This window comes from Podarcis vaucheri, assembly GCF_965113315.1.
Source record: "Podarcis vaucheri genome assembly, chromosome: 9".
Taxonomy (NCBI): domain Eukaryota; kingdom Metazoa; phylum Chordata; class Lepidosauria; order Squamata; family Lacertidae; genus Podarcis; species Podarcis vaucheri.
The window spans coordinates 24,848,386-24,860,398 of record NC_138767.1 but is presented as its reverse complement, the minus strand read 5'-3'; the positions used below and the strand labels follow the sequence as shown (position 1 = coordinate 24,860,398).

The following is a 12,013-nucleotide window of genomic DNA, read 5'->3' as shown; positions in this document are numbered from 1 at the left end:
CCTTGTATTTGTGAAATTTGTATTTGTCCCCATTCTGTATATAAAATATTCACACACATAAAAGAAGGAAAGGTAAAGGTACCCCTGACCATTAGGTCCAGTTGCAGACGACTCTGGGGTTACGGCGCTCATCTCACTTTACTGGCTGAGGGAGCTGGCATACAGCTTCTGGGTCATGTGGCCAGCAGGACTAAGCCGCTTCTGGTGAACCAGAGCAGCACACGGAAACGGCGTTTACCTTTCCGCTGGAGTGGTACCTATTTATCTACTTGCACTTTGACGTGCTTGACATTGTCTTGTGTCTCTGGGCAATGCTCCATGGTCTAGCATGCAGTTTAGCAACATGTGTGGTAAGGGAAAAACGGTGTGGCAAGACCGACCCCATCTCCTTGGCCTAGACATTGTCACCAGTTCTGTTTCTGAATCTGGGGAAACAGAGGAGCACTTGCCTTTATCAAGGGTAAAAGAGCCAGAACAGCCACTGTTTTTCTCATGTCTCGTGTCTTTTTAGATTTTGAGCTTGAGAGTAGGGACCATCTTAGAACTGATTCTTGAAAGCTGCTCCGAAAGCTTTTATTGTTATTAATTGATTGATTAATATACCACCCTTCATCCAAAGATCTCAGGACAGTTCCCAAGATAAAAAATACAGGATAAAAACGCAAAATAAATAGTTAAAACAAAAAACAAAAAAATAACAGATAAGGACAATAATGGGAGTGTAGGAACGGGGACTTTAAGCTTTTGTCCCCCTGGTGATTGTAGCCTGAACCAGGGGCCCCACACCATCTATTTGCCACATAAACCTTTCTGCCATTATGGGTTTCCTTCATGCCCCCCCCCCCCAAATGTTGAAACCTGTTTTGATTATATTGAATTTTGATGTAGTCAGCTCCTCCCTCCCTCCTCCCCCCCCCACAAAATGGCAGGGTCACTTATACCTCCTCTGACTTAGAATAGAGGACTTTACATATGAAAAGAGACCTGTGATTTTTGCGTTGGTTCTTTAATGCACTAAATAAATCAATGGTTTAATGGTCTCTGTGACCATAATTCTGTGTGCCTCCTTGGGGCATGAGATTTAGGTAGAGCATGAAAACCATAGGGCTCATCTGGGACTAGGATTAGCTTTAATCCTTGAGGTGGTTTTTTTTTGAGTTTGTAGCATTTCTATGTTCTTGAGAATGTGAGTTGATGGATCATTTCCAGTGGGACTTCCTTATGCCATTGCAAAAATACTAACCAATACAAAAGATTGACCTTGGCGCCCACAAGAGTCAGAGACAAGGAGCTTAGCTGAAGCTGGAGTGACAATCAGGAGCCAAATGAATCATATCAAGTGTGACCATTACACGCCTGAAAATGATTCTTAATTAACCACCGATCCTCTGTGGTAGCAAGTTTCCAAAATCTGTGAATCACAAGGGAACCACAGAAAATGTACAAGCAGCAATTTACCTAATCTAATAAGTCTGGTCTGCTGCCTGTTTGGAGCTGCTGTTTTTCTGCTCTCTCAGCCCCTCTGAAAATGTTTCATTCTGATTTGTTTTACAAGACTTCTTTCCTTTAAGAGAGAGAGAGATCAGATAAGCTTCGCCATATACTTTTATTTTATCACTTTCCGCAGGGCGGGGAATCTGTGGTCTTCTAGAAGTTGTTGGACCCCAAAAAATCTCCCTCAGACAGCAAAGCCCAATGGTCAGGGATTAAGGGAGTTATTGTCCAATAACATCCAGCAGGCCAGAGGTACTCCACCCTTGACTTATAGGCTGTAACCTTCTTCCTCTCTTTCTTTTTAAATCAGAGTGAAAATTAACCATGCTATATAAAAACTACTGGTCTTGTGGCCTAAGCTTTTGTGAACCAGATCCTCCTCCATCAGAAAGACGAAGCAGTCACCTAAGTGGGTAGGTATATATATGTATATCCTAGTATAGAGAGAAGGAATCTTTTAAAAATTACGTATCACGTATAAATACTGAAGACAAAAGGTCAGTCAGTGCAAGGCAGGACAGCTGGTGCATCACAGTACCAACCAGAGCACAAATGAAAACTGAATCCAATCTGGTAAGCAGTCTGGGGAAGGGTCTCTGTAGCTCAATGGAAGGGCATATGGCTTGCATGCAGAAGGCCACAGGTTCAATCCCCATCATTTCCAGGTCGGGCCGGGGATGATTCCTGTTTGAAACTGTGGGGAACTGCTGCCAATCAGTGTTGACAGTACTGGCCTAGGTGGACAAATGGTGTGACTTGATATAAGGCTGCTGTGCAGTGGGGCAAACAGCTGAGCATGAAGAACGATGAACTCTCAAGGACAGAGCCTTACATAGACCCAACCTTCTCCACAAGTTTGCACTTCGCAGTATGTTCCCAAAACAAAGCAATCCATCTATATTTTTCAACATTATTTTCTATGCAAAACTCCTGCATGTTGCAAGGACCCACAAGAGTGGTGCCCTTAACTCACCTGGTAAAATTGTTAACCTGCTCAGTCTCATGCTAACTTAGGCAGAAGAGCCACGTCTTGTCTTGGAAACTCTCTTTTGGCTCAGTGACATCTGCATATATGTTGCAGAGGTTTACAGTGATGGAAGTTTATTTCCACCATCCCCAATTCAAGGAATACTTCAGTCACATCACTCAGCAGTGCACTGGTGACAGCAACTATCCTCTCGACACTGGAAAAGAGTTAATGTGTGGACCTCTCCTGGTGGTTTCAATATAGATTGGACTTTTACATGGAACGTTTATATATTCATGCAGCTTGCCGGGCTCAGAGCTGCAGGGGGAACCTTCCTACAGAATTTCAGGAACAAATCTACGCAGACACGCCCAATATTATCCTAGCTGCTACCCCGAATGCAGAAACTAGATAATCCTGTTTCATATTTTGGCGTTCTCACAGGACAGGTGCCTTACTTAAGAAGAGTTTATTCTTAGGACCAAAATCACCTGTAGTCATACTTATCTTCCAGGCATCACAGTCTTCCTGGAAACTACAATTTGCTGACATACTTACCGTATATGCTTCAAGCTGCCATCCAGGTCATACCACAGAATACATTGTCTACTGGATGATGTAACTGCATTTATCCATTCCTTTGGTTAGAGACTACCACCTTCAAGTTTTACATAATGCATTCTTAAAACTGGAGCACTCACTTGGGAAGAAGGAAAACCAGATCAACTAAGTCAAGGCAGGTACAGAGGAGTTGCTGTCAGTGGATTGGACCCAGCAAAAGGCTAACTGAATGCCATTTGCTGTCTACAGCTCATCCTGGAAGTTGATAATTCCACCTCACAACACCTTCTTAACAGATAGCACTTCTTAACTGAAGCAACTGCTAACTAGCAGCAATAGGCCACTTAATGGAGTTTAAAAATATATAAACTGGTGCCATTTTGCTACCCTAGCTATTCTGGCAACACTGTCATGGGACCAAACTACAATGGCCATAAAATCAAAGTCTTGTTCATCTACCTATCCTCTAACATTGTATGACTGAGCAGTGATGTCCTTCTATCATTGCCTTAAATAAGTTTATTTCTCATGCAAGAAGATAAATGGGGACAAATTGGTGATATTTGAATACCAGCAGGGGAGCATTTCAATTCCCAGGGCATTTTGTGGTCCCAGGAGATCACAGGATCATGGTATTCCTATGTAAGTTTCAAATGTGATGAGTATGACTCTCCTAGCAAATTTGATGCTCTGATGTTTCATCTGAGCAAATCCTAGGAATTGCTAGATCACTGCAGAAAGCAATTGTTAGGTGTGTGTTTAAGCTATTGATCTTGCAGTGCCTGTTCATTATCAGCACCCACTAGTCAGTGGGTTACATCCGTTCCGATTGGATCTTGAAGTCATTTGTGTTCTGCATAGCACTGTGATTCACTTACTGCTATGTCCTGTATTGCTTGACCTTTTGACTTTGCTTTAGAAACACAATCAATCACTTTTCCTTCTCTTTGTACTTGGGGTGTATATACTTACCTACTGAGTAGAGTATATATCTGACAAAGTGGGCTCTGGTGCATGAAAGCTTATGCCACAATCAATTTATTAGCACTTAAGATGCTGTAAGATTTTGTTGTTGTTGCAACAGATAGATAGCTATAACTATCCCCCTGGAACATGAAATGCATTCTGAGAGCCAGTATCTAGATTTTACTATAGCTATTCACACCAGATCCAAGGCTTGGATTAACAGGTTCTTACAAACATCTGTGGGCCTTGGGTAGCTATCTGAATTTGCTAGATGCTGACACCAGCCATTCTTACAAAGTGGCTATATGGCATGTAAAATCACTAATTTGATTGTTCCTTCCAACTCTAGAATCCTATGACTGTTTCGTTGAATGACATAGTGGTTTTTAATTTTTTTACCATAAATGATGTGGTTACGTAAGTAACAACTTAAGTCCCTTAATTTAAATGGGGCCTAAGCATGTATCTGGATCCAACCCTTAATATATTGGGGTCAATAGCTCTGTTGCACAAAGCAGCTGTAGCAAGCACATTTCTGACCCAGATCATATCCCAGCTGTAGCATCTAAGAATTAGTTTCGGCAGAGAACATGCCAGCTTTTAGTCTTTCCTCTGTGTGTCTTTGGTTTCGTTGACAGTTCGGTCCTAGTTGCCCTGTTGCTATCAAGTAGGTAGGGAAAACTCTTAGTCCCCCCCAAAATTGAAATTTAATCATTCATAATCTGGGCTGATGAAATGAGTCGTGTGGGTGTTTGTTTTTAAAGTGAATCTAAATGCTAAATGCACTATGGGCTTAGAGGCTTTGTTCCATTTTCTTCTTTTAATTTATGGACGAGTTGCTTCTATTTCTTTTTAACACAGTATTTCTTAATTTGATGACCAAAATGACAACTTGCGCTCTATACTTTTCAACAGGCATGTCCAGACATCCTCCAGGTCCTGATATGCCCACTTTCTATCCCTTGTCTCCCGGTGGTGTTGGGCAGATTACCCCACCTCTTGGCTGGTAAGAACCTCCTGGTGCTTCCGAACTAAGTTTGTGTGTGCTTGCATAGTTGTGTATGTGCGTGTTTGTTTTTGTTTTAAAATAATAATAATTGCTGCCTTTATGGGCTTGAGAAGTATCTCCTACCTGTTTACATTTTTTTAAAAGTAGAAATCCGTGGAAATGCCAATGAGTAAATAACAAAGTAGCAATTGATTATAACTAGCAATTGTTTCATAAACTGTAGATTTGTATTTACAGTCATACCTCGGGTTATGAACGCTGCAGGTTGCATGTTTTCGGGTTGCAGACCGTGCCGAACCCAGAAGTACCAGAACGGGTTACTTCTGGGTTTCGGTGCTCGCACATGCGTGGAAGCGCAAAATGACATCACGCGCATGCGCAGAAGTGCCGGATCGCTTCACACATGTGCACAGACGTGGTGCTGCGTTGTGGGTGGCGAATGCTGTGGGTTGCGAATGTGCCTCTCACATGGAACACGTTTGCAGCCCGAGGTATGACTGTACTGAACTCTAGTATGTATTGTACCTTCAACATGGTTCATTTGGCCCAGTGCTCACAAGGCCTTTCCTCTAAATGTTTGTAGGGTTCAGGATCGGGGCAGGCACATGAATGCCACTGAACATGTGCACTGCCTTCTTGCCACTGAATAATTGCAATTGATTTGCTCAAGGCACTGTCCATGTGGCAGATGGGTCCTTTTCATAGAGTCCTAGAATTGTAGAGATGGAAGAGACCCCTAAGAGTCCAGCCACCTTGCCATGCAGGAATCCTGCCCACAGGTATCCCTGAGTGGGCTTGAGACACCATCCTTCCCATTACCAGACAGACACACTGACCCATTGCGCCACCATTGGGCACAGAGTGAAAACACAATTAGAAGAAGAAGAAGAAGAAGAAGAAGAAGAAGAAGAAGAAGAAGAGGAGGAGGAGTTTGGATTTGATATCCTGCCTTTCACTCCCTTTAAGGAGTCTCAAAGCGGCTAACATTCTCCTTTCCCTTCCTCCCCCACAACAAACACTCTGTGAGGTGAGTGGGGCTGAGAGACTTCAAAGAAGTGTGACTGGCCCAAGGTCACCCAGCAGCTGCATGTGGAGGAGTGGAGACACGAACCCGGTTCCCCAGATTATGAGACTACCGCTCTTAACCACTACACCACACTGGCTCTCTGTGTGCACTTCATGGTGCAATCACATCTAAAGAAGAGCCATTGCAGAGTGACTGTATATACTTGTGTATACCTTCAGTAAACCTTCCCCCAGTCATGTTAATAAATTGCACTGCCATCCAGCAAGAGAGTGATTCAGACGCGGACAACAAAAGAATGACATCTGGAGTGTAGTGAGCTAAAATGATATATTCTTTAGAGTTCTATAGTTGGCAATTTCTGCACCTCTTTGGATTTGTTATACTGGGAGTGTGCATTTTGGCATTTTGCCACACACATCAGACATGAAAATTCCACAGCTGTAGGCTCTCTACACCTTGTTAGATTGGGCCCAAATCTTTGAATAATCTTCCCTCGATATTTTGGAAAATAATAGCAAAATGGCTGTCAGCACCATGAGTAAAAAATGGCTGCAACTTTTCAAAATGACCTTGTAATTAGAAGAGAATTTGAAAGAGCAGGATGTGTGGTGCCTGTTCTCTTTTGCACAGCTGCTTTTACACTATGGAAGCCTTTCTCATGGTTTTGATTCCAGCTTTTAAGTTTTGGCATTTCCTCGAAATGCTTTCTCAATGCAGATGTTTTTGCAAAGAGGGTGAATCTGGAGGAAAATGCTGATAACACAAATGATGAAGTCTAGCAGAGATTACTCTTACACTCTGCTTACTGTAGCTGAAAATGTGCTATATTTGGATTTCTTTTTCTTTTCCCCCAACCCTTTGGTGCACTGGCCCTCCCTACTGCACACACGCAGAGCTCTGTTTAAGTGTGAAGACCGTCATGGTGAGCAAAAGAAAGGGCCAATAGCTTTGGAAATGCCAATTTCTTAAAACATTAAATCTGTCAATCGATAGCTCTGCTTAAATAGAATTGAGCGAAGTCTTTCAAGAGTAGATCAATTATTCTCTCTGAACTTTGCTACTTAAGTGTGTTGAATCCTGCTCAGAAGTTGCATCAATGCAAGCTGGAGGAAAAGACAATGTAAACTAAGCAGAAAAAGTTCAAAGTAGTTGAAGCAATCAATTTGTGCTAGTGAGATATGGCATTCTGAAGAAGACTGGAACTTCAAACCAAGAGTTCATTGGTTTGTTTTCTGTGTGCCCTGCTTTCTCTCTCCCTCTCTTAAGATTCATGTTTTGCACTCAAGTTGCTTGCATACACATCTTTCGGTAAAAATACATGCTTAGTTTTCACTACCGAAAAAAGAGAACTGTTTGCATCGTTTCAAACCATACTAGGTAACTTCAGTAGGTCATGGAAAAGTGATGCTGTCAACAAGACAATAAGCTGCCTCAATACCTTGCCTAGAAAAGACTAGGCAAAAGTAGAATCTTATGAAGCTGCAGTGGTGCTTCTTATGCTTGTCTGTATGGTGCACTCAAACTACCGCATTTCAGGAATCTGAATGCACTATGCCCCCTTCATATAGAAATCATAAATATTAAAAAATGCAATTGGTTTACAAATATACACAATCTTTCCCCAAATATATTGATCCAATAAGATTTGGCAGGACTGTTAAAATAATTAACTCAGTACCCTATAATCAATATAGTTGCCAGAAAGGAATTACATTAATTATGCTAAAGAACTAGGTTTGATGTTATCTTTAACCTGTATTTATTATGTATCATCTTATTTTTTCCATAAATTTATTGTGTGTTCACCCTCTTGGCCTTTTTTGTAATAGCTAACTTTAGTAAAGAGTGCTGCTTATCAAAAGCTACTATCCACTCACTGAAAGAAGGATTTTAAAGATTTTTAGTTACCACTGATCTAGCAATCTAGCAATAGGTAAGATAGTAGTCATTAATCCAAATCCTCTTCATTTAAGATCTCATTTAAATATGCAGAGAGAATCAGCTTAGTTGTTTTAGGAATGTTGCAGCCAGTTATATTATTACCAGCACTTTTTGCCAGAAAATAGATAAATAAAGAAAAGTCCAAAACATATGAAGTAACATCAGCTTCCAAAATTTAACATTTCCAATGTATGTCCTCTTCACCTCATCCTGATAGAAGAAAATATATAAATTTGAAGTACCACTGAAATTGAAATTTATATTTACTTTAATGGTTATTTGAGTAACATTTTATTATTTCTTTATTTTGCATGACAAAAACCTATCCTTTACTCCTAAATCCTGTTAATTTAAGGATATGTTTGTTAAGCTAGCTGTTCTTAGGATCTAGGCCTCATATATGCTCTTTTTGTTAGATGTGGAGGTTTATCTTCCCAGATAATCATCATAATGATATCTTGCAACACCCTGAAGTGACTTTACTGACAAATTAATGTTCTTTGGGAGTTACTGATGCGACTAACACTTTTCAGAAATATAATTAGTCCCATGGTAAAAACTTTCCCACTTTTAATGTACTGTATTGGCAGACTGACGTATAAACATCTGTTGGTTGCAGTGGAACTATGAGTATAAGTTTTGTCTCACTTTGACTGCCATGGAGCCCCCCTCAAAGAATCATGGGAACTGCAGTTTACAGAGGATTCTTTGTTAGAGGTCAATAGACACCCACCCTCTTTTTACAGAACTATAGTTTCTAGGGTTTCATTGGCAAGTCAATACTGCACCCCTTATCACAAAGCAAATTCTAGTTTATTCGAATCCATTTTATAGAAAGTGTTTAAGTTTAAAGGTTGCATTGAAGGTTATCCACTTCAAGTTAATGTTCCCAAGATCTGTGGTGGTGGTCTTTCTCAGTAGGGAATCTGTAGAACAGGCTTCCACAACCTCAGCCCTCCAAATGTTTTGAGACTACAATTCCCGTCATCCTTGACAACTGGTCCTGCTAGCTAGGGATCATGGGAGTTGTAGGCCAAAAACATCTGGAGGGCCGAGGTTGGGGAAGCCTGCTGTAGAATCCTAAATCAGAATGCAGTGCAGTATGCTTTCGTTGATCGCTCGCATCTCAACTCATTGGTGTTTGGTAAAAAGGCAGGCTCACTTCTGTTACAGTATTATTGATGGGTTCCTTTCTTCTGTGACCTCAGGCAAGGTCAGCCTGTATATCCCATCTCAAGTGGATTCAGGCAGCCCTACCCACCCTCACTTTCAGTCGACACTTCCATGTCAAGGTAGGTCTAGGTGCGGAATGAGTGGCTGAGGTGTAACTGCTGGAATTAGAGAGGCAGTTTGCTCCCCTGCTTGCATCCTGGTGTATGCCTCTGCTTGCTACCCCCTTCCCCCAGTCAGCTAAAATGCATTTATACCTATAAACTATACTGTGTTTATACAGCTTACCTAAATCTCATTTTAATGACCTTCAGCATATAGTCAGGGCTGGAATCTGAAACAGCCTACCCCAATATCTGGTGCCCTCCAGATATTTTGGACTACATCTCCCATCAGTCCCAGCCAACATGGCCCAGTAGTCAGGAGGGATGGGAGTTATAGTCCCAAACATATGGAGAGCAGCAGGCTGGGGAACGTTGGTCTAAAGACACATGTTACTGCAGCCTTGCTGAAGCTAAACAGGTCTGGGTTTGATCAGTGCCTAAATAGAAGACTTCTTGGAAACCCTAAGTAATACTATGGGTAATGCAAAGAATGGTGGAATATAAATGTAAAATAATTATAATAAAAGACCAGATAGTCATTCAAACTGCACTGGTGTTTGTCGTTTTGCACCCCACGAATATAACCACTAAATATAAAATGGTCACTCCTTTGATCAGAGTCGCTTTGGCTTCACTCCCTGCTCCTGTGCTTTACTCTTTTCATGTAGATTGCAGCACCTCAAAGAAATTTCCAAGCCCAAATCTGTTTTAAAATAAAGGCAAAGAAGCTGTGTACACATGGTTATATCTGTAATAGTGGCGTGTGAATGGGTGGCAGTGTTAGTGCAAGCAAGCAGCACTAACTGGGACATGGCAAGGACAACACTTTCGCGTCACACTTTACATTTCTGCACTATGGGAAGGTGGCCTCTATATCCTGTGCTTGGTGTACCCAAAGGTTTCAGTGAACCTCTGCATATTTTACACATATTTAAAACACACAACTGTTGATTAACACAGGCATTTGCTATTTAGGTGTGGGTTCTATCACATTTCTTTACACGTGCTTTTATCACGTAGGGACTAATCCTATGCACAAGAAGCCGGCGTAGAGCACACTGGTGTAAGTTAAACTTGCATAAAGTTACACCAGATCCAAACCTCATTCAGCAGTAGAACTGCTGCTGTGCCTAAGCCTGGTATTTAAAGTAGTGTTCTATGCCAGGTTGCCAAGTCACGTGATCAAGTTGAATGGGTTTAGGATCCAGCCTAAGTCCTCCCCTCTGATCACGCCCCACCACATCCCTTTCTGCTGATTTACACCAGCTTTGGTTAAGGCAGGATGAGCTTTATCTGAGCCAGGGTTGGGACTTAATGCTGGCCAAGACAGGAATCAGCTGGCTGAGCCATAGATCTGCTGCATCCTAAACTGCTCATCCTGGTGGATTTTGTCATAGGATTGCCCCTTTAATCACTGTTTTTATGCATCTTTAGGAATAAGATGTCTTGCAAATTCCTAGCTGAGCAAGCCACCATTAAAAACATTTCAGTGTGCTCTTTAAGAGCACATGCTAATTTCCCTGCCCTGTGAGTTTCTTGATGGAATATGCAAGAAGGTTACCTTACCAACACATTTCAGGCGGGGGGCGGGGGGGGGAGAGAAAACCAAAGAAGCCTCAAAGGGGAAGTAGCAAACTAGTTCAGTAATGCCATTTTAAATATTTATTTCAATTTATCTGTAGTATGAGCCATCCCAATAGAAGCACACTGATTTGGATCTGTGCCTAAGGCAAAACACTAGCCCATATTCTTTCCCCCACACGCTTGGGGACTTAAAAGTTTGATATGTGATCAAGTAAGGTTGATGAAATGTAAGACAGGTTTTAATGTCCTTTTCTAAAGATACGCAAGTTACCTTTGTTGGAGGTTTTTTTAATTTTCTGCATGACAATTACTACCTTTTGTTGGCTGGTGGTGGATAACTCAATATCTTTTATACTTGTGTGGAAACAGTTTTTTTGGTTAAGGGCTTTATTCTTTTGAAATTATTGGCCATGTTAAATTCACTTGTGTCTAATTCCAGATTCCCAAAGCCACAGATAACAGGAGACTAAAAACCCTATTTGTAACACACGTTTTAGCCAAATAATTGTTTCCCACATTGGTGTATCATGGTTTCTTAAGTGGTATGAATGAACTGCCTCCTAGGCCTGTCTTGAGTGATTTGTAGGTATCCTATACTGTGTTTGAGTTCCCATTATGAAGAAGACTGTACTTTTTTCTTTTCTGTAGGTTTTCACATCATATGATCCCTGGTCCTCCAGGACCCCACACAACTGGAATCCCTCACCCAGCTATTGTAACACCTCAAGTCAAACAAGAACATCCACACACAGACAGTGACTTAATGCACGTGTGAGTTTTCCTCTGGTCTTTAATTGCAATCTCTGGTCTTTCATCTGCAATGCCTTAAAAGTTGAGTAAGCATGGCAAATAAGTAGTCTCAGTCTCTCTCTTTTTCACTTCCCATGGGAAATCACTGAATCTGTGTCTAAATACCATGTAAATGTTTGGTATTCTTCAACAAAGAAATAGTGATTGCATTAGTATTTTTAAAACATATTAAAAAATTAAAAGGGGGATGGAAAGGGGGCAGGGTTCTGGGGGAAATGACTTTGGCAATCCTGCCCGCCATTGTACCCAATGGGTTTTGACTTTACGTAATTTTGGCTTTAGGTGCAATCCCTGGAACGTAACTCCCATGTTAGTTGCATGCTTACAAAATCCTCACCTCTCAGAGTAATGAGCATATCGGGAATCAGCTGTCCACTGGA

General features: G+C 41.4%; 1 protein-coding gene across 5 annotated transcripts in view; it reads left to right on the top strand.

Annotated features, from left to right (window-relative positions):
• The window catches only part of LEF1 (lymphoid enhancer binding factor 1), a 100,902-nt gene that overhangs the window by 63,556 nt on the left and 25,333 nt on the right, over positions 1-12,013 (top strand). For 4 of the 5 annotated variants that reach the window (XM_082237016.1, XM_082237019.1, XM_082237018.1 and 1 more), the window contains 3 exons: positions 4,904-4,994; positions 9,174-9,257; positions 11,472-11,594. In XM_082237016.1, coding sequence (XP_082093142.1) covers positions 4,904-4,994; positions 9,174-9,257; positions 11,472-11,594 — 298 coding nt within the window. The remainder of the gene's footprint in view (positions 1-4,903; positions 4,995-9,173; positions 9,258-11,471; positions 11,595-12,013) is intronic. The other variant, XM_082237020.1, reaches the window with a different exon arrangement.